Here is a 24,304-nt window from a genome sequence, read left to right on the forward strand (position 1 = left end):
CTAAGTACAATCAAGATTAGAAGGATTACCTTCATTGTATTTTCAGTCTAAAAGGAAGAATAACCTAATAATAATTTCACTTTTGAAATATGTTTTTGTGTGATTTTGAATGTACATGTCATATATAAACTACCATTCTAGGACATTACAAAGTGCTACATTAACTATTAAGATGCTTCTCTATCTGTTGACAAAAGAGGTCAAAGCTCTAGAGCGGAAGAGAACTTAGACGCTATATAGCTTTTCTCCCCCGTTTTACAAATAAATAAACCGAGGCTACTAGTGGTGAAATGATGTGTCCAAGGTCACACATCTGAAGTAGCATATGCCTCAAGTGTTCATTTCCAGGTGCAGTTTTCAGTCTACAGCACTACACTATCTTTAGAGGGATTACAGATTTATGATGAGTAATATGCTTGAGAATTAACTGAATAAATAAATGGAGGGGGGAGCATTTATTAGTCACTTACTCTGTACCAAGCATCACACTGAAATTTGGGGGATACAATTAGAAAAATCAAAGAGAGTCCCTAACCTTAAAGGAACTTACATGCCAGAAGGATGGATAAAGGGGAAGTCCTGCCTGCAAAGTAGTTGGAAGAATAATCTTTGCTCATGTTTACATGGGGCTTTTGTGGTTGACATGATACTTTATAACAATCCCATGAGGAAGGCTAAGAGGGGACTGTTAACCCTGAAGTGATTGTCACATAGCAACTGAGTATCAAATAGAGAACTTGACCCAGGAACTCTTGATTGTTACTCTAGCATTGTTCCTACTTAACTATGCTACCTTTCTATGAATCACCCTTTGGTTCAGTCTTAGGACACTGTTTGAGATGACTTTTATTATGATGTATGTTCTAAATCCTTGGAAAGGGAACAAGCAACTAGAGTCTGGTTCATCATTATCTCTCTGAAATCCATCAGGCTGATTATTATGAAGTTTGTTCATCAGGTCATGAGATTCGATTTTCCTTTAGCTACTTCCTCAACCTACAAATACCCAAATGAAGGTATTGTTTTACACACATTAACTGTGCTAAGCACTGGAATTAAATTTGTCTTTGGATTTTCAGAAAGCATACAGTCATTCTCTTATATATTTTAAGAAAATTCGAGTTCAAACAATGTTCTAGTTTTCTTTTGGGCCTTAGAATACAGTCAGTAAATATTTACTGTGTGTCCACTAATTATCAAGTATTGTACTAAACAATGGGGATAGAAAGAGTCAAAAAATTCACAGGCTAATGTATTTAGAAAAACACTGGCATAGAAGTTAAGGTTTCTATTCTGGATTCTGTAGTCACTTTGCTATTCTTTCTTTCTTTTTTTTTTTTTAACGACATTCAAATTAAGTGATCTTCTCAAGATCATACAACTAATAAAGTGTCTGTGGTTGAATTTGCAATTAGGTCCTCCTGATTCTAGAGCAGGTGGTCTATTCACTGTGCCATCTAAATGCCACTCACTTTGCTAATCTTCCCCTCTCCCCCCCACCCCGAGGCAATTGGGGTTAAGTGACTTGCCCAGGGTCACACAGCTAGGAAGTATTAAGTATCTGAAATCAGATTTGAACTCGGGTCCTCCTCACTTCAGGGCTGGTGCTTTATCCACTGTGCCTTCTAGCTCACTTTGCTATTCCTAAAATTTTAAATTCCCTCAGTTCTCTACCTGGTTGAATGAGGGACTAGATGGGCTCTAGGTTTCCTTTCAGTGGAATTAATCCATGATTCTTATTCCTTTGCTTCTCTTATAAGGTGTGCCAACAGCTAAAATGTATTGCTGTATTTTGCCTTCATAAAATATCTTTACTAATAAGTAAAAAAGGAAAAAATATATAGCATGGAAAAAATTGTGAAAATCCACAGTTAACCATATAAAGATATTTAGAGCCAATGGTAACTTTATAAGCCTAGTTCTTTAAATTGATCTCTAGAAAATCTAAGTTACATGCCCAGGGTCTTATATCTAGTCATGGCAAAACCAGAACTTGAATCCAGAACTCCTATCAGTCTTACAGTTTCTGAATTATACTATATTATAATAAACTATCCCCCTAAACTAGATACCTATGAATCATGTTTTATTTAATGTGCTGCTGCTAGGTGGCACCATAGTGCATAGAGTGCAAGGCCTGGAGTTTGGAACATTGACCTTCCTGAGTTCTCTTTTACTTCCTAGCTTTGTGACCCTGGGCAAGTCATCTAATTCTGCCTACCTTGGTTTCCTCATCTATAAAATCAACTGGAGAAAGAAGTAACAAACTACTCCCGTGTCTTTGCCAAGAAAATTCCAAAAGAGGTCATAGAGTCACATGTGACTAAAAAATGACTGATCAACAACTTTCTATATAAAAAATATCAGGACTGACATAGTGACCATGTACCTCTAGAGTTATTTTCCAGCATTGGCAATTTGCAGTGATCTATCAATTCCTTGTCACTTGGTGTCTTTTATTTATAATTATCATAGTGAATTGTATTATATTGTACTAATATTATATTATATTATATTGCATTATATTACATTATGTTATATTTCGTTATAAATGGTGGCAGGTTTAAGTGTTCAGTCTTTGACCACAGTATAGTAGGTAAAGTCAACTGCCACTATTGAAAATGAATGAACTAATGACCTTGATCTAACAGTGAATTATCTGTTGTGGGCCAAAAAACTTTAAGATTGGGAAAGTTTCTTTTGTTCCCAAAGGCTTAAAAATATTTGCCTGCCTAAGAATGGAATTTAATAAAGCAAAGATTAATTTGGAGAACTTTCTAGTCCCAATAAGTTTTACATAAATGTAAATGACTTTATCAGTGCCTTATTGTTACATCTCCTGTGTATGTTGGGAGGATGGGAAATAAACATTGAGTTTAAAGGGCCATAATCCAGTGATGCTGATAATTTATATCTTTCTCTTTCTCAGCAATGATTTTTCTTTTGTTTTCTTCCGGCTTTTGTTCTGTTGTTTCATCACTGAAACATGTTCAGCAAAGAGCCTGTTGTGGTTCATGGGAATTTTCCATCTTTCCTACCCCTGTGGCCCCTACCTCTATGCTTGTTTTCCCACTGAGCTAATGAAAGGACAGCCTGTGTTTTCACAGATGGAGCCCCTGTTTTCATGTGTTCAGGCCCTGAATAGTGTTGGGTCAGCTTTGTCTAGGAGGATTTCATATAATAAAACCCCACTGTCTGTTTGAAGTGTAAGAATACATTAGCGTAGATGAAATGTAAATGTAATTATGATAAAAATGATGAGCTTAAAAGTAAATAAAGTCAAACTTGGCCCCTTGTGAGAATTCTTTTCTCTTTCCTTTACTAAGGATTAATAAAACATTTAATGAATTATACTTTCTCTTATCTTTGATATCTCAGTAGTTAACAAATTTCCAGCATATGTAAGAGCCATCTTTTGGATTAAAATGTTCTGGAGGATTTAAATGAAATAAATAATTTCCAAGTAGCAAATCCAGTAGGAAAAAACTTAACCTTAAAAGAAACTTTTGAACCACAACTGTCCAAACTCTACTTAAGAATGTTAGTTTCTATAGGTATTTTGGATTAATTTGTTTTTGAACAAATTTTCTTGGAAATTAAACATCTTTTTTTTTTTTTTTTGGCATCCATATTGAATTCATATTTGGAACCCATATAAAAGTTACTAGAAATAAGTTGTTTTTGTCCCTTGTGGCTTCATGTCTTCATCTGTAAGGGAGATATCTAACTGGACAATTTTTATGGTTCTCTCATCTGTATTTTTATGATAAATGAATCAAAAAGCATTTAGATGCTTACCATGTGGTAGGTACCATGATAGGAATTGGGAAATAAAAACAAAAAAAGCAAAATTCCATGAGTAAGTTCATTTAAAAAATTTAAAGTGTTTGTACAATAGAAGTGGAGTGCCATTTTCCCTCTGATTGTTCTTGCTTTATTCAAATGTAATGAAGCAATTGCTCTTGAAGTAACTCTAGAATATACTGTGTTGTCCCTCTTAGAGGCAACTAGATGACACAATGGATAGAATACTGGTCTTTGAGTCAAAAAGATCTCAGTTTCTTCAAGTGTGAAATGAAGAAAATAAAAGTACCATTGTTTTGCTGAGAATCAAATGAGATAATTCTTGTAAATCTCTTAGCACAGTGCTTTGCACATAATAGATACTTATTAAATGCATGGTTCCTTTCTTCCTCTATTTTTATATCTTACTACCTCACAAATAAGGCAGGCCTATTCTTCTATATTTATAAATTTTTCTAACTGTAACTCTTCTATTCATACAGTGATATTCCAGTCATCTTTCAAGGATGATGTAAAGAAGTCAGATTTCTTATGTTACCATTTATACTTCTATCATCCCTTTTTCAGATTCCTAATTCCCAATTGAGTGACTTTAGTTTTTGTTGTAATTTGGATTAGACTTTTTTACAGACCTTTTTGGCTTTAAATATATCATCTGAAACTCCACCATCCTTTTTCTTTTTTTTTACAATATATTTTAACACACACACACACACACACACACACACACACACACACACACACTACATGTTAACACAATTTTCTTAACATTTGTTTTATTTTTCAAAATTTTGAGTTCCAAATACTATCCCTTCCTCCCCGCCTCTTTTCCTGAAACAGTAAGCAATTAGATAGAGATACAATCAGATATTGCACAGATACATGTGCAATAATACAAAGCATTTCATACTGGTCATTTTTCCACTGTTCTTTATGCTCAAAACTTATACACTCTTATTCTTTGAATTTTATTTTATTTTTCTACTCTTGTAGGGAACACCTGTGTTTGTTCATGCTGGTCCCTTCGCTAACATTGCTCATGGCAACTCTTCAGTATTGGCTGATAAAATTGCACTGAAATTGGTTGGCAAAGAAGGTTTTGTAGGTAAGTCATTTATCTTGCCCCAAGTGTGTGTGTGTGTACACTTTATTGTTGTAGAACATGATAAAAATGAGACAGATTTTCCATGCATAATAAGTTTGGAGGAGAAAATGTTAATCTTAATATTAGCGAAAATCTTCCTCCCCATTACAAGTCTATACTTTTCATATTGTTATTTTTCATTCATTATAATTATTGGGAGTTCCAGTTGAATGGGACATGGAAACTTCATTATCATGTAAAACAACATGGGATTTCATGTTTCCAAAGAACAAATCTGTAGTATTGAAATAGCTTGAAACTGAATTCAATTCTTTCTTTCCTATGGTCACAAGAAATTTTGAGATAGAGCTGGTGGTGGTAGTAGTAACAACAATAGTAGCAATAGCAGTAGAAATGCAGCTGCCATTATTTACATAGCACTTTAAGATTTTCATGGTGCTATTAGGTGCTGCAGAGGAGAGAATGCCAGGAGACCTGGAGTCAGGAGAATTCAAATCTGTCCTCAAGACACTTAACTAGCAGTGTGACCACAGGCAGATCATTTAACCCTGTTTGCCTTATCAGTTACTTGAATTTGAATCCTTATGTTATCAATTTATTATTGCCATCCCATCCCTTTCATCAGTCTCTCAGAGTTTCAGTGGACAGGGGGTAAACACAGTTGGCTATGGTACCTCCTTTTTACTTAGGATTTCTGTTGTCTTCACCTGTCTCCCCTATCTCATGTCATAGCAAGCTATTTGGGAAATAGAAACATAGCTACCATTCTCAAAGAGATTTTCATAAAAATTAAAGGGCTTTGTTATTTGTGTGGTTTTTGCAAATGTCAATAAATTATTATTAGCTATATCAGCAAATGTTTTAGTAGTATTTTTCAGAACTACTTTATAATGAACAGAGTACTTTGGGTTGTGGACCTGTGTTTGATTGGCTCTCAAGTTCATAATTTTCCTAGAATAGGTTCAAATTTTCAGTTTTTAGTCTTGGTTATACAAAGTTCATTCATGGTCATTAGGACTGTTTTTTGAGAATTCCTCTCAGATACAATAATTAGTTATGACAGTTTCCAGTGTAGCTGAATCCCAAAACAACTAGTTCAGTACAGTCAGCCAACTGGTACTGGATGGCACACAGATGTTAAGGAGCCATGGCTCTTTATAATGGGGGTGAATAAAGGGTAGTCCAATTTTAAAAAAAATTCCTGTTACAAATAAAATCAGAATTAGTTCTGATTGTGGTTCTACCTTTCAAAAGCCTATAATCCATTCATGTCATTTTTGTACTGGATCCACTCAGTAAAGAAACAGATTCTGATGTCTGAGTGGAGTACTCTGATTGTTCTATAGTAGTCATAGAACTAAGTGTGTCTGAGTAATGTCAGACAATGAAAATTGAGCATTAAAATATAGTACAATTGGTCATTTAAACTTCTCAAACTTTAGACTTTATAGAAAGTAGATTTTTTTTTAATGCTGACAAGCTACTTAATGAAATAGGAATGTATTTTTTTTTTAACTTTTATACCCTCTGTAAAGTATTCCCATCCTTTGTGTATTTCCTTCCTGTTGTTTTTTTAAATAAAAATGCTTTTTCTGAAGATATTTAGGTGGTATCAAAAAGTATGTGCTGAATATACAGAACTATTTTTATAATGACATCTTGTCTATTCAATGAAACATGTAAGCAACTGTGCTTTGTTAAAACATGAATATTGATATTATTTCAGAGAATGTTTTGAAGATATAACTTAGACTTTTATTGTTATTTAAGAAACCAACAGTAATTAAGTTCTGACACTGGAATGCTTAGTACCTGAAATGACCAAAGCCTAAAAAAAAGTAAATCCTGCTTTTATTATCAAGGCATAGTAGTAGTGGAAAGATAAATTAGTTTATTTTAAATGAAAATGCCAGTATTACTCTTTTTTTGTGGAATAACAACTTGCATGAGGAGTGCACAAATGATATTCTTCTCTGGAAGAAAAGCATCGTACTTAAATGATCCAATGTGAGTACCACCAAATCTACTTAAATGAGGAGAAACCAGTTTTAATGTGCATCCTTAGGGCATGCTTCTCTCCGAATTGCTCCAGAAGATTTATTTTGGACTCATCTCCCCTCTTTTATGAGAACATTCAGGCTTATTTGTATTGAGTTTAAATCTAGTTATCTGCCCTACATATAGTGGATATCCTTCTACAAAAATCTCAGATGATTCAACTTGCCCTCTATTTTCATGCTATAATATCCAGATGAAACTCTTCTTGCACTGCAAATTCATATATCTAAACTCTTCAAAAGGACCTATATGCCAGATATTTATATTGCCTTCATAGACGGCATTTGGGTTCCTACTGAAACTGATTTTTGATGTTAAAAGTAGTCCAGCCTAATTGGGGTTATGATCTAGCTGCACTTTAGAAAAGCATCATATCTGATCATTTGAGTCTTTTTTTGAACAATTCAAAAAAGTTCACAAATGCCATTGTGATCATATTCTTTAGACAATCTTAAAGCCTTAGAAGATGGTGGGTTTTTTGCCTAGGAAAAAAAAAAGATACTGACTCTAGCAAGAAGAGTTTTCTTTCTATTGTTAGTTTTGCTGATGTACACTTAGACCCTTAGTACTATATGACACATTGATGATATGCATTGGCTAGGAACATTGTGTCTTGTCTGCATTAATTATTCCAATATAATGGAATCAATACTCCATTTAGGCCGACAGTAAGCAGAAATCTCCTCAATTAATTAGACAGTTTTCTCAGACTGAAATAAAAGTTTTCATGACCATTATTTTAAAGTGCTGTGGTCATTCCAAGGACTCTCTGTTTCTCTAGCCAGTCAGCAGTCCACATATTTATTGCTACAGAGCATATATCTTTGACTTCAAACCCTAATCATGCTTTATGAAAGACTGAGTTGAGTTTTAGTAGTTTCTACATTGACTCTCATGCATATCTCTCTCTTCTTCTTTATAAGCTTTGTATTTGAAATCTGTTCCTTTTTCTTTGTCCCTCTGAAATTTTTTTATTTTTTAACTTTACTTGAGGGTTTTTGTTTTTGTTTTGCTTTATGCTAATTTCATTTTGCAAATCAAGCACTTGAATTCACTCTCTTTCGAGTTCTCTGTGACTCTCCAGCTGATAGATCTTATTTAGCATATCATCTGAGTTTTATTATTGCTGTCATCATAAAAAAAAATCCCCATTCAGCATCCAGTGATATGAGCCTCAGGGCTCCTTGCTAGTCAAAGATCACAGTAATGGTCTTTCCCTACATACACATACATTTAAAAAAAAAAAAACCCTAGTATTTAATATGATAATGAAATTCTTAAGTAGTGGTAAATTTTATGGATTTGTGTTAGAGTAGACATCAGCTAGGGTGATCATGGGAGGTGCAAGAACAGATCAAGCAGGATTCATTTTCAGCTGACCTCATCCAAACTCGCATATCCTGGTGCAGTAAAGATATTTGTAAGCAGAAAATCTGAACTTGAATCGTGGCTCTACCACTTTAATTCAACAGCTAAACAAATTGCTTTTTTTGAAATACTTACATGCAAGGCAATATGGTAGACACTAATAAAACACAAAAACAATGAAAGAAACTGCCTGCCCAAATGGAGTTTGCGTTCTTCTGTGAGAATGCTAGATATACAGAAGCAAATAAATGCAACATATATACAAAGTAATTTCAAAAAGTTTTCCTCTTGATGAAGATTAATAAATCAGGAAGATCAGGAAAAGCTTTATGTATGAGGTGACATGTTACTCATACCTTGGAAGCCCCTCATATTCTTTGAGACAAAGGGGAGAATAAGGGGATGCCTATTCCACACACAGGCAATAACTCTGACTGAATCACTTAAATTTTCTGCATCTTAAGTTTTTTTCATCTGTTTAAAAAAAAAAGAAAAGAAAGGTAGCAGTGGGCTGGAAAGATTGGACTAGTGTTTTTTAAAAGCCCTCTTTCAGTTCCAAAGCTGACACGACAATGTTTGATCTGTGTTTTCTGTTTTCAGTACACACACACACACACACACACAATGTGTACATATAGTTATAGATAAGTATATAGATATATACTGAATATATATGTAATGTGTGTACCAAATATATATGCTAAATACACACATACACACACACACACACACACACACACACACATTTGCTGTCTGCAGCAGGCTCTTTTTGCCTATTTGATTGTTACCCTGCTAATATAGAACCTGAGAAATTTATGATGGGTTCTATTTAGCTGTATTGTTATTATGAATAATTGAGCTGGCATTTACAATAGAGCTTTAGGGTTTCAAAAATACTTTATATACATAATATGATTTTATTCTTACAAAAGCCTTCTGAAAGATACAGAAACTGAGAACCCAAGAGGTTAATTGATTTGCTGTGATCAAAGAACATAGATCAAATATTATTTGAAGCCAAATGTCTCCTGATTCTAAGCCCAAGGGGTTTTCTCCCTTCTAAAGTAAAGTTTTATTTCTATGCTAATAGTACATCTCTCAAATAAATGTGAAATTTTAGGTGTTATTCCAAAGACTCTCCTTATCTTTCATTTCTCTGCTTGGACTTTGAGGTACTTAGTTCTGCTTTCCTGAATTTTTTTATTACCACTTCTAGTTTCCCTGTCTTTTCTTCATTTGTTTTTTAATCCCTCTGAAATCTTTAATGTTATACAAAAACGTTCCTTTAGTGTGAGGAAGTCAGACCAAAATAAACATTCCTATTGTTTTATGCTCCCTGAAAAGTCTAAGTCTAAAATAACTGTCTAAAATAATCATCAAGCTGTCTTCTCTGTAATTCACTCAACCCTCACTTCTCTCTCCCTTCCCAGAGTTTTTAAAATGCAGATCTCTGTCTGCACCTCATTTTTGTTTTACTGTAATTCCAAATTGCTTCCTTGGTAGTTGTATTAGTAATTAAATAAGAATAGTAGATGAAAAGGTATTAGAAGAACCTGGCCGAAGGTCATATGCGCCATTCAGGAAATAAAACACCTAATGTTAGTAATTTTTTTTCACCCTATACACAGGGAAACATAAAGAAGGAATTTGCTTTTCCCCACCAGTCTTGATTTCTTCAGAGATGCTTATATTCACCTTTGAAATTTATCCCCATTATAAGCCTATTCTCGTTTCCTCTTGGTTTGTTCCCGAGTTATTCACAAGACTCAGCCTGATTTTGGTTTCTCTGAATGCTGTTTTGTAAATAGCCTCTTTTCTCATCTGTCATTTCAGGGTTCTCCCTTTGGATATAGACAGTTCAGAAAATTGTCATCTTTATTGTAACTGCTTTGTACATCATAGGTACCTAGTAAATAAATAAATCTAATTCAGTGAAGCTTTTTAAAAATGTTAATATCTTACATCTACACAGAGTTCTGCATTTTTTCAACATTTTTTCTCACTTAATCCTTATAATAATCTTATGAAGTAGAGAAGAGAGAGATCGTCGTGTTCATCTTACAGAAAAGGATTCTAAAAGCTCATAGAACTTGAGTGATGGAGGATTGTAAGATCAGAGATTCAAAGATGGAAGGAAGGTCATCTAGTAGAACCCCCCTCACACTGCAGGTCCAGCTGTACTCTTTCAATTCCCCTGATGAGAAATCAACCAGGGACTAGAGCAAGATTTTCAAATTCTACTCCAGTATTGCTTCATAGATTCTGCTTTCATGATAGATGTTCAGATCCCAGCTCCCAGAAGTAACAAAGGAACCTTAAATTTAAAAAGAATCTAGCAACAGTCCAGCATACATCAGTTAATATAAGTTAATGGGTGAAGAGACTCCTTTCACACTTGTTCTGTCTCAGGGAATAAACAGGTATTGGGACTGATTTCAGTTATTTTCTGCAGGTTTATAACACTAGGATCTAGATAATTATTAGATAATTTTTGTATATCAAGAGAGATGCAGAATTTGAGATTTGAAAGGGAATTTATAATCCTACACAAAAGGAATGTCCACTAAAACATACCAGAGAAATGGTCCTCTATCTCTGCTTAAAAACATTTAAGAATTATCACTCAACAGAGAACCATTTCACTTTTGATATCTCCTGCCATCAAGAGGTTTTCTTGACTTCAATTTTAAATTGGTCTCATTAAAGCTTTCACCTCTTGTTCCTTGTTCTCTCCTCTGGAGTCAGTCTGAACAAATATAATTCCCCTGTCCACATGATAAATCTTCAGATATTTGAAGATGATTATCCGTATCTTTCTTCTTGATCTTTCCTATATCTTCCCTTCTTCAGAATAAAAAGTCCAATTCCTTTAACTGAATTTTTATATGGCATGGACTCAGTGCCTTTTATTATCCAAGTTACTTAACTGTGTACATTTTTCAGTATATCAGTATCCTTAAACCATGTCGCCAGAAATGAACACAGTATCTCAGATAAATTCTGATCAGGATATTGAACACTGAAACTGACATACCCTTTTCTGTAAGCTTTCTCTTTCTTAACACTATCCCAAATCACACTAGCCTTTTTGTTCCCCATGACTTTCTTCCCAAAGAGTAATTCCTTTGATGGATTAATCGTCAATAGATATCAAAATGTTTTGGGATTTTTTCATTGAAATCTAGGTCCTGTTCTGTGATTTGAAGATTATTTCATTAGTATTATTGGCCAGATTTCATATATTAGGATTTCCCTTGAAAAAGGATATTTAGGAATAATCTTTTATTGACAACAGGATTACACTTCTGAAAATTCTTACAAACCCTTTTCATTTTTGTTTATTTGGCAGGGTGCTTGCAGACTTAGTGTCATTGTGAACATCTTCCTTTTACATCCATCCATCATTAATCCATTGAGTCAAGCTAAAATTTTGGCCACTTTTCATGAAAAATTGGTTCACTAATCAGATTTCATTCTAATGAAATAGATTGAATTAGTCAGATATTTATCATGTCTGCTATGTTCAAGTCACTGTGTTGTTTGACATCCAAGAATTTTCATGTTTTATAACATGTTTTTCAATTTCTGTTCTAAAACCCTGGAACCTTTTAATTATAGGGTGTCCTATAACTGTAATTGAAGTCTTAAAAAAAATGCATTCATTGAATTGGGTTAGTTCATTTGACAAGAAAATAAGGATTCATGGGCAGCTAGATGGCTATGGGGATAGAGTAATAGCCATGGAGTCAAGAGGACCTGAGTTCTAGTACAGCCTCAGACACTTAACATTTCCTAACTGCATGGCCCTGGGCAAGTCACTTAACCCCAATTACCTCTTCAGGGGGGAAAAAATGAAAGTAAAAGAAAAGAAAATAGAGATTCAACTACGACTTAATGTGTTTATAATATGAAGTGAAATAAAGGTATTTGGTAAATTAAGACCTTAATTATTCAAATTAAGTTTGGTAAAGTTCCTGATTTGACCTTTGTTTAGTAAAAAACAAAAATCAGATAGCCAGATACTCTGCTGAATTGTTTTTAAGGGAAAAATGCATGATAGTATCTGTCTTTCTTTCTGAAGCAACCTCAGAGCCTCCTAATTCCAGTGTTTTCCTTTGTTAATTATTTCCTATTTTTCCTATATATATCTCGCTTTGTATATATTTGTTTTCTTGTTGTCTCCTCCATTAGCTTGTATAAGAGCTTTGGGAGCAGGGACTGTTTTTCTGCCTTATTGCATCCTCAGCACTTAACACAATGCCTGACACCTGCTATTGCTGCTTTTATTTCAATCATGTCCAACTCTAGATGACCCTGTGGCCATCCTTTGGGTTTTCTTAGCAAAGATACTGGAGTTGTTTGCCATTCACATGTGCTTTATTCACAGTGCTTAATAAGTGTTTGTTGAGTGATCCTTTGTGAATCTCCTTTCCAAGTCTAGTTTGGCCCTTGTGAAAAAATCTTTTAGATTTGGCATGATAGATTGCATTGTAAGAGTTCAGATATCATAAGATGTTAAAATACATTGTAGTGTGAACAAGAGAATTAAAATTTTTACCAAAAGTTTATGTTGTTGATCTTAGGCCCTAATGTAAACAATCTAGTATGAATTTTGGCCCTTAGATGAGATTCTTATATCATAGTCATCAAAACTTAAGATTTACTATAAATATTAAATCCTCAACTAGAAATAGACTGTTTTAAGCTGTATGCTTATCAGTCAGAGCTCTTACTAAGGTAAATATGTTGAAGTGTCAGTTAAGTGATTCAACTAGTATAAAGGATATTTGATTTTAAAGGCCTAAATGTTCATAGATTATAACAACATGGTATATAACATCTACTGGTAAACCACTCCACAAATTTGTAAATGTATAGTGTGTACTCAATGACTAACATCCCTTAGACGTTTTTCTGGTTATAAAAAACTTTGAAATTCTACTCTTACCCTTATTCCTAGTAGTCTGTCTTTCCCAAATAAGGAGCTACATACAGCTTCATGTTTTAGTCAAGATTTCTTTTGGCACCAACAGAATGGATGATAAGTTAAATATGTGTGTAGAATTCAAGGGCCCATATGTTTTTACTTTTTCTTTTAATGCCATAGCAAAAATTCTATGCATTGTTCCTCTTAAAGTTTAGATTTTTTTAATTCCCCCTACACTATCTTCCAGTCTTCAGAAAGTAATGCAAATGAACACACAGTACCATAACATATAATCTTTTACAAATTTCTGCTTTTTGTTTTTTTACCATGAATTTTAATTTCTAGAAAAGGACTCTTCTTATAGGCACAATGAAAACATCTACATTACAAAGCAACACTAGACTTGGTAGCTGCTGTAATGCCTGTTTTCCAGCCCCTGGCCCACTATCACCCTAGATAAGACACCTGTTCATTACAATTGGACAGGACTTAAGTTGTATTTGCTTTCATGATAATACTGAAATCTGGCCCTTTTATGGAAAGTTGGGATGATTTCACTTAAGAGTCCTCAAGGACAAGAACTAATGTTCCATATTTTGGGATCATTCTATAGATTTAAGGCAGCAAATTTGGTACAAAAATAAGAATATTGGGTTTGCAATCAGGAACACATCTCCTTGAATTCAAATTTGACCTCAGACCTATTAGCTAGGAGATCTTGGACAAGTTTGTCAACCCTGTTTGCCTTAGTTCCTCAATTGTAAAATGACCTGGAAAAGGAAATGGCAAACCAGTTCAATATCTTTGCCAAGAAAACTCCTGATGAGATCACAAGAAGTCAGATATGACTAAAGACCCAGCAATTCAGCCACAACAAATAGATTTAGAACTTAAAGGGATTTGATGCTAAAAAAAAAAAAAAAAATTACTAAAAGATACGTTTCTGAAAAATGATATAAAATTTTCTTACAACTAATCCTATGTTACACATACTATCCTAGCTCTCCATTTAAAAAAACATCATGGGGCAGCTAGGTGGTACAGTGGCTAGAGCATCAGCCCTGAAGTCAGGAGGGCCTGAGTTCAAATTCAGCCTCAGCCGCTTAATACTTCTTAAATGTGTGTCCCTGGGCAAGTCACTTAATCCACATTGCCTCAGGGGGAAAAACCCCCAAAACCCCACCACAATTAGTTTTTTTAAACTCCAAGAAAATATTTTAAAAGCCTTTATTAAGTATCATGTTCTATACTTGAAAATACAAAGACAAAAAAAAAAACACTGCTTCTTCCCTCAAGAAGCTAATGTAAAAATGAGGGATGGGGAGGGGATTGTGTCTCCAAAATCTACGCAAAATCAATGAAAATAATTTGGAGTAGGCAGTGGCACTTAAGCTGAGTCTTTAAAAAACCTGGAAACTTCAAGAGGCAAAGGTATAACATAGGTGAATTGTAGGAAGGAACTTTATACAAAAGAGATTACATACATTTCTTTTCCTTCGTAAACAAAGCATATGAAAAATAATTTTATCTTTTCTGAATAGAATGCTGTGAGTTCAAATTCTGGGACTTAGATACCATTTATCTGACCTTGAGCCAGTCAACTTACCTCTGATCTTCAGTTTCCCAAGCTGTAAAATTTAGAATGTTGAATCTAGACCCTCAAGGTCCCTTCTAATAATAAATCTATAGAATGATCCTGCAGTTAAGAACAAAAGTTACCATGTTGTTTAATAATATAGAGACATGTTGCCAGCCCTTCCCCCCCCCAAAAAAAAAATGTTGTTTAAGCTAATGTAAAATTGCTTGATTTTGTGAGTTTTTTTTTAACTTTTTTCTGGTTTCATTTTTCTTCCCAATATGAGTTATCATTTCTTGCTCTTATCAGTTTCCCTACCCAAATGTGTTACTTCTATTTAATTGCCCATAACAAAACTAGATAACCAAGTTTGTCAGAATTGTGTAAATAGGTCCTCTGTAAGGTCCTAAGGGACTCTCCCACAAGGGAAGTGACATATTAGATTTTCAGTTAACTTATTTGGTATGTGAAGTTGAAGATGATATTGATCTATTTCATTGGGAACTTGAGAGAACACATTTAAAATAAAAGTGCTGTTTAAGGCTCATAGTGTTAATGGCAACTGTATTTAGTCAAATACTTTTCTTTGATCAAAGGGCCATTGTTGTCACTGAATAAGACTCTGTGTCCTTAAAAATATAACAAATTATTTTAGCTACTCTTGAGAATTTTCAACATGCTTTATCTTTTAAAAAAAAAAGGGGGGGGAGACAGGAGATCATTATATACCTCAACAACGATACTGTTTGAGTATGTATTCTGATGGGAGTGGATCTCTTCGATAAAGAGAGCTAATTCAGTTTCAATTGATCAAGGATGGACAGAAGCAGCTAACCCAAAGAAAGAACACTGGGAAATGAATATAAACTGCTTGCATTTTTGTTTTTCTTCCCGGGTTATTTATATCTTCTGAATCCAATTCTCCCTGTGCAACAAGAGAACTGTTTGGTTCTGCACACATATATTGTATCTAGTATATACTGTAACCTATTTAATATGTAAAGGATTGCTTGCCATCTGGGGGAGGGGAAAAATCAGAACATAAGTGAGTGCAAGGGATAATGCTGAAAAAAAAATTACCCTGGCATGGGTTCTGTCAATAAAACGTTATTAAAGATAAATAAATAAAAATTTAAAAAAAATTTTTTAAAGGGAGAACTATAATGTAGTTTTGTATTTCTGTTCTTTAGTTCTTGTATCTAGAATAATCTTTTTAATAATTTCTATAAAAATTATCTTTAGAGCCAGCTAGTTGAACTTTTAGATAGTTAATATTTTAGGAAGATTTATTTTAAACAAAACTAAAATCTCTTTGTAACCTTTTCATGTTATCCCTGTTTCTGCCTGTAGGACAAACCAACCAAAATTTAATCTTGATAGTTTTCTGCAGTAGTCCCTGTAAAAAAAAAAAAACAAAAAGTTTATAGCATGCTAAGTTCTATATATCATGTCTCCAATTTTTCTAGCCATTATTTATATGGCATAATCCCCATAATGTCAACCATCATCATCAGCTTCCTTAGTTCATATTACTTCTCCTTGTCAATAATAATATCCCAGTTACACTAATAATGAAACAGAATCCTTTAGTTGTGATCTAATCCGAGCATAATAAATACAAGACTCATCTCTTGCATTCTGGACGCTCTTAGGCTCATCATATAGTCTGCATTGTTTCAGAGATAAGGTGCTTAATTAGGTTAGACCTCTTATATGCAGATCTTAGACTTCTTGATGTATTACCTGAGTATTTTCTTACTTACCTCCAAAACACTTCCAGAAGATTACTGGGCAAAAATAAAAGCTTACCAAAAAACAAACAACCACCATAAGTCATTGGTGTCTATTTTAGTTTCCTTTCATATATGACCCTATGGGATATAAAGGATGCCCAAAGATGACATCTGTGTTTCCTGTACTGTAGAGGAGACTTCTTGAAATGTAATTCCGGATATTTAAATATTTTTTCCCCTTACAAAGCTCTGTATTGTGTGGCAAATGGAGGATCACACAGTTACAGAGCTGGAAGGAACCTTAGGAACCTTAGTACAACTTTCTTAGTTTATGTATAAATTGTGTGAATCATTTAAGGTTACACAACTTTTATGTGGCACAGTTTAGAATTAGTGTACTAATTCTTGATTCCTTTTTATTTATTTTGTTTTTAACAATTAAAAAGATAATTATACATGAAAGCAAATATATTGTGTACAGTTTGCTATTATTTTAAAAAGTTATCACGTAAATTTTTTTTTCTATTCCTCCCCTGCTCACACTACAGATGACCATTACTATGCACAAATAGGTGTGTGGGTAAAATTTTTCCACACACACTTCTATTTATCAATTCTTTCTCTAGATGAAGAATAGTGTCTTTATGTGTCTTATATAGTTAGTTTTGGTATTTAAAATAGTCAAAATAACTTATTCAGTCAGTTATCCTTAAAACAATATTTACTTTTATCGTATACAATATTCTCTTGGTTCTGTTGTTTTGCTCATAATTATTTTGTTCAATCTTTCTATGTTTTTTTAAGATCATTGAGTCCATCGTTTCTTAGAGCACAGTAGCATTCCATCACAATGTCCAGCTTGTCCGGCTGTTTTCCAATTGATGACTGACCCTTGAAACTATTACCCAGTGCTTTTCTACATAATGCAGCACTGCTTTTCATAGACCATGTTGGGTTTCCTTCAAAGGAGGTTCACACTGCACTTAGAGGAGTAATGATCATAATGTTTATCTAGGATACTCACTAAATGACCATATAATATTAGACCAATGATTAGTTTTAGAAATTTATCAAGAAGTAATGGAAATGATCAGATTGCTTTGGGAGTTTTAATAGCTAATGTATCTTTTTGTCTCTGTTGGGGTCTTTTCCTATTATTGTTGGAAAGTTTTGATGGATCACCATCAAGATCATCTCTTTTTCTACCTTATTTTCATTTTCTTGGAAATAACAAATTGTGTTCTATGTTGCCTTTTTTGGTCATATATTCTGGTGTCTTGGTAGCCCTTCAATCTAACATAAATTCCTGTCTAACTTCTACCATCTTATTTGATTTAGGGCTCTTCTGACTGGATGACTTCAGTAACTTTTTTTTTTCAGAGTTCATTTATTTCTTTATTTGAGAACATTTTGATTTATTATTTATTTATTTTTGGAGTTCTTTTCTTTTTAAGTTTTGAGTTCCAAATTCTCTCCTTCCCTTCTATCCCCTCCCGTATCCACTGAGAAGGCAAGCAATATGATATCAATTATGTATGTGAAGTCACACAAAATATATTTCCCTGTTAGCCATATTTCCAAAAATAGTGACGGGAAAAAAATCACACTTCAGTTTGCACTCAGAGAGCTCTCTATGACTATACACATAGCTCATATTTATATGGTATATTTAGATTACAATGTATTTTGCTCATAGCAGCGCTCTATGCGAAGTATAGAATGAATCTAGCTATTTTACAGTTAAGGAAAGTGAGGCTTCAATTTCTAAAAAAAATTTCTTTCCTATGGTCACAGAGTATCAAAGTCAGGATTTAAGTGGAAGTTCACATTATCACCTGTTTTTGATGGAACTGCTTTCATGTTTGTCTTTATATTTCCAGTGCATAACATGTAGTAAATGCTTAATAAAAGCATGTTGATTAACTAATTGAAGTCTCCTGACTCCATGGCTAGTATTTTTTCCACAGTACTTTGCCTTAAAGAATTTCACAATTGCCTTAAATAGCATGTTACTTGTCCTCCTTCCCCCCTCCACCTGCCAAGTTTTATGCTTTCCCTTTGAGCCTTTATTGAAATTTGGTTAATAAAAATTTTGGTAAATAATTATGCAATGAATTTGAGAAGTCTCTATAACTTTGCTGGAAAATAAAAGTCCTTAATGCATTTCTTGCTGTTATCCTGATTTTGTGTCATTATACATTTAAGAGAACAAGTCTCAGGAGTGTGCTGAAGCCAGCTCTGAGAGCCAATTATTAAATTTTATTTTCAGTATAAGAACATCTATATCAAAAAAATGAACATTGCCAGTCAGACCTTGATACGTTATTTTATTGCTTTTCTAGACTTGAAAAATTGTTAATGATAAATATTATATTTTAGAGTGTGTAATATTCTCTTCCTTTCTCCTTGTTAAACTTTTACCATCGCACCCTTATCATATGCCATGTGAGCATTAAAATCCTTACACTTTAGAATAAATTTGGTTTATTGTCAAAAATTTGCTTGAGTTCTGAGAACATTAATAGCATATTATAAATAATAATTTTGTCCGCAAGTAGGATCAATGATAGCTGGAAAACTAGAGAATAAATATGTAACAGTTGAATTTTATGAATGAAGCTGAGTGTTGTTTATATTTTATTTTGTTCACTGAAATTTTTCAGCATTTAAAAATGAAATTATTAGTAATGCAAAGTCTTTCTTACTAATATTATGCACAAAGTTATTTGGTTTTAATGTAGGGCGTTTTTACTCTCTGAATGCTTCTCTGCTTGTTCTCCTACCCTTGTCTTCTTTGGGAAGAAAGACACACACAACAAGACACTGTTAGTCCATGTGTGAATTATTCCAGTTATCCTGGAAAATAATTTGAAATTATGCCAGAAAAGTCACAAACCATTTCATATACATCCTTTGACCTAGTGATTCCATTGCTAGGAATATATACCTCAAGTTAAAGAGAGTTAAACAGGTCCCACACATATTAAAATACTGACAGCAGCACTTTAATGACAGCAAAATAACCTGAAAAGAAAATGTGTATCCATTCATTGGGGAATAACTAAAGAAATTATGTTATATGAATATAATGACATTATTATGCTTGGATACTGGAAATGGAGAATTCAGTGAAACATAGTCAGAACTTGATTGAACTTAACGAATTAAATAAACAAAACCAGGAGAACAACGTACACAGTCACTACAATAATGTAAACAAAAAGTTCTCTGTAGCTAGGCTGACCCAGACCCACCACATTGCTGTTATGTGGTGGCACCTGTGTACAGTTCCCCATTTCCTCCCAAAATCATGTCAATCATTTGCCCTATCATTCCACTCACCAGAGCTCCTCTCCCCAGCCATCCTCCTGTAGATGTGTTCTTTCTCTCTCTTTCCAGCTTCCCATCTCCTACTCTGTTCATCTCCTCTGCCACTGTTAACAGCTGGGTTCTCTGATTCCCCTTTCGTTTCTTTTCAATCTGGGTTCCTTCCTTGTTCTAGCCTTACTTTTACTGTTAATCAAGCAGCAACTACTTAGCATTACAAAGAGTAATGGGGATGGCTCCTTTTTGTATGAATGAAGCAAATTCTATTTATACAACTGTAAAAAAAAAATCAGTGTCAACTTATTTTGGGGAGAATTGAACTAGAATTGAACATTTAGATTACCTACATTAAAAAGCTATATGGAGATGGTTCTGAAGAATTCATTTATATGCAAGATAAATTTCTATGATCTCTTACTTAAGGATACCTAACAAAATAATTATTCAGAAGCAAACTCCTAAAATAGGCTATGGGCAAATTCTTCTGTTTCTGTTTTCTAATGCAACTTCTTGGGATGTCCCTTTGTGGTCAAAAAGGTACAAATTATCACATTAAATTTGTAATTTTTGGCAGTCATGGTACTAATACAAACACAATTTTCCTGAATTCTGCTCATTTTGGTTTGTTTTCTAATATTTATACTCCAGCAAGCCAGGCATACCTTTGGTAGAGGGAGTTTTTATATGCACACGTGGTGAAAATTTGAGCATTTAGGCATTCCAGGAACCTGAACAGGCTGGGCTACAAGTACAAATACCAAAAACAAGGAACTCTCAGTTTTCTAAGAAGCTTAATAGAGCCAAGTTTAAATTCAACTGGCAAGGATCTCCAGAATTTAAAATAGCCAAACATCTGGTTCATTGTTCCAACAGCTTTTCTAATGACCCTGACTTTTCAATGTAGATAAATTAATGATTCTTCCTGCTTTACTTTGGCTGCTGCCTTCCCGCTGCTACTCATAGGTGGGAGAAGGAATGTAAAGCCTCAAAGGCTAACCCACCTTGAGCTTCAGATTCAGGATTTGTGTGTTTCTGTGACTTTGAACTCTATTTTTCCTAAGTGTATCATAAGCAAACAGCTGCAGCAGACCAGATCTGTTTACATAAGAGAGTAAAGAAGCAATTCTTGAAGCATCGAGTTTCCATTTCCTTTAGCGTTGTTCAGGAATTGTGGCTCAAGAGTTTAATATTGAAGTGTGTGCTCCAGCATATACCTCTTCCTCTAGTACAAAAGGTTTTTTTTTTTTTTTTTAATTGTTGATTTGATGGGAGAAAGTACAGTGCTGACTGAATTAAAGTTACAGCTTTTACTTCCTCCTCTGTCTATGAGAAACTCTTTTTGAGAATTGAGCAAACCAAAGCTGCTTTGGGCAAAAGGGTTTCTTATCTCATCCCATTTCAAGACTAGCTGTTTGCAAGTCCTAATTCTTTTTTTTTTTTTTTAATAGCTTTTTATTTACAAAGTATATGCATGGGTAATTTTTCAACACTGGTTGTTGCAAAACTTTCCCCACTTTCTCCCCAGATGGCAGGTAGTCCAATACATGTTAAATATGTTAAATCATATATATATACATATATATTGCTGCACAAGAAAAATCAGATCTCAAAAGAAAGGAAAAAAACCTGACAAGAAAAACAAAAATGCAAGCAAACAATAACAGAAAGAGTGGAAATGTTTTGTGGTTCACACTCATTTCCCATTCTCTCTCTGAGTATAGCAAGTCCTAATTCTTTTGTGAGCCCTATGGCAGCTCATAAATCCCTGCTCATATCCAAAGATAATGGACAACTCAGTATACTGTATTAGACTTTTGAGTTATAGTTTTACAAATTAGTTTTCATGAGGAGAGAAATTATTGCTTTTAAAAAGTGGCTGTGAAATCTGACCATCTATTTTGACCACTACATCATTCTGATTTCTTTTGTCTTAGAATGGAATAGTATTAACTCAGTGACATTGAACTAGACTGTCATCCCATTGTAGAACAGTTACTATTATGTATCCAAATGACCAGAGCCTTGGGTACAAATCACATTGATACCCTTGACTGTGAGATAGTCTGTGGAGTTATTATTCATGTATAAAGAAAATAAAGATCTGATTGCTTCTAAAGCAGTTTTTCCTTTCACTTCCAAGAAAGGTATATAGTGATGACAAAATTACAGCACTCAAACCTCTATTAAAACGGGGGTGGGAAGAATCTGTTCTTTCACTGATAGGTGATGTATCACTTCCAGATTGGTTGGCTAGATAATTAAATTGCAGGTTTTGACAGTTCTATAAAGTATCACTATTCTGTAGAAAAGTGTTTACACAAGTTTGTAAACTGTCTACTACCAGATCATTTATTCAGTCCCCTCCAGCAGAACAGCCAATCAGATAATTTATTAACTATGCTAGTCACATGAATTCCCTGCTTTATTAAGTGAAAAAAAAATAGCATAAATATTGGCTATCACTTCTTATTGACATTGTCAAGGAATTATTTGGATCCCAAGGAGACTAGAATACCGTATTTGATTTTTGTCTGTAGATCCCTTCTCTCACATTATAAAACAACTAGGTAATGTGTTAAATTATCTCTTAACCATTCACAGATAGAGGCCTAGCATGTTGCAATAATTCTTGTTGATCTAATGTGGGTGGAAAATAGAATATTCTATTTAATAAGATGATACTTATCCAGAGTTTGTCACTTTTCAAATAATAAAAATTTATCCTGGTGTTATGAATCAAATTCTTTACAAAGCCTTCTAGAAACTTGCCATAGTTTTAGAGTCACATGATGTCCCAGTATTCTATCTAAAAGAATGGCAGATGTTTAGGGCATCATATTATAGTTAAGCATTGAATTAGAAATAAATTCATCCCCAGCTCTATTACTTGACTATATGACTTTGGGCAAGCTATTTTACTTTTCTGAATCTCAGATTACTTATGAATAAGGTGATGGTGGTGGACTGGATGACGTCTTCATTTTCTTAATGGAAAATGCAATTCTTTATCCAATTTGAAATTATACGAAGAAAGTAACTTAAAACCCATGTCTTTTTACCCAGAGATTTCATTGCTGAGCATATACCACAAGTATATGAAAATTCATAGTACACCAAGTACCACTTAGAGCTTCCTAACGTCAAATCCAATCATCCACTATCCACTACATTATGCTGCTTTTTTTTACATGAATATAATAAAATATTATAATTCTGTAAGAAATAAGGAATATGAATACAAAGAAGCCATGAGAAGACTTATATGAACTGATGCAAAGTGAAATAAAGAGAATTAAGAAAACCATTTTTGCATGAATAAGATATAGAGAATAGCAGGAATAAAAAAATCAAAATTTGAATACTGCAAAATTATAATGACCAAGTTTAGAAAGATGAGAATTAAGATATTTCTCCATGCTTCTTTGTAATGGTAGGGAAACTCTGGGTGTGCAATACTGCATACTTTGTCAGAATGTGTAGACATATTTGTTAGTGTAAATCATTGGTTTTCAACTCTTTGGTCCCAAGATTCCTTCATATTATTAAAAATTGAAAAGTTTTTATTTGTATTGATATTTACTGTATTTTAAATGAAAAATGAACTTTTTAATAACCATCTTCCAAAACAACAACAAAAAAAAAAACTGAAAAGAATGACATTGTTTTTATATATCTTTACTAAACCTTTAATTTATGACTTAATAGGTGACTGTTAGATTCTTATATTTGCTTCTGTAGTCTGTCTGTTCTAAGATGTTGCTTTGCTTGAAGCAGATGAGGAAAAATTCAACTTCAAATAGATTTTGTTGTTGTGGTTTAGTCCAATCCGGTCATGTCCAACTCTTCATGACCCCATTTGAGTTTTTCTTAAAAAAGATACTGAAGTGGTTTGCCATTTCCTTCTCCAGATGAGGAAACTGAAGCAAATAGAATTAAATAACTTGCCCACAGTCACTCAGCTCTTAAGTGTCTTAAGTTTACTTAGAGAAGCCAGATTTGAAATCAGAAATTTGAGTCTTCCTGACACCAGGTCCAACACTCTTTCCACCCTGCTCTTTCAAACAGGTTATTTAGTTGGAAATGGGAAGAGGATTATAATAAGAAAATAACTTGGTATCTTTGACTTCTTGAATGCCCCTGAAGAGATCTTAAGGACCTTCATGTATCCATGGAACCATTGGTTTAGATAATTTTTTTTTCCCCTCCTCTTTTAAAATTCTTTATTAAAATGGATTACCCTCAAGGATAGGAAGGGAAGAGGAATACATTGAGAGATGTAGGTAATATGAAATAAAATATCAATAAAATTTAATTTTTTAAAAAAGGTATATGTGAGATGAGATGCAGTATTTTGAAAATCAGACCAGCAATCTAGTTTTCTTTTCCAATCTACACCTCCCCTAAAA

The 24,304-nt window shown here is 33.7% G+C and overlaps 1 protein-coding gene across 1 annotated transcript in view; it reads left to right on the plus strand.

Annotated features, from left to right (window-relative positions):
* MTHFD1L (methylenetetrahydrofolate dehydrogenase (NADP+ dependent) 1 like) overlaps window positions 1-24,304 on the plus strand; it is a 203,085-nt gene that overhangs the window by 101,246 nt on the left and 77,535 nt on the right. The window contains exon 20 of the mRNA XM_051997936.1: window positions 4,798-4,909. Within this exon, the coding sequence (XP_051853896.1) occupies window positions 4,798-4,909 (112 nt within the window). The remainder of the gene's footprint in view (window positions 1-4,797; window positions 4,910-24,304) is intronic.

Source organism: Antechinus flavipes, chromosome 4, assembly GCF_016432865.1.
Source record: "Antechinus flavipes isolate AdamAnt ecotype Samford, QLD, Australia chromosome 4, AdamAnt_v2, whole genome shotgun sequence".
NCBI classification, from domain to species: domain Eukaryota; kingdom Metazoa; phylum Chordata; class Mammalia; order Dasyuromorphia; family Dasyuridae; genus Antechinus; species Antechinus flavipes.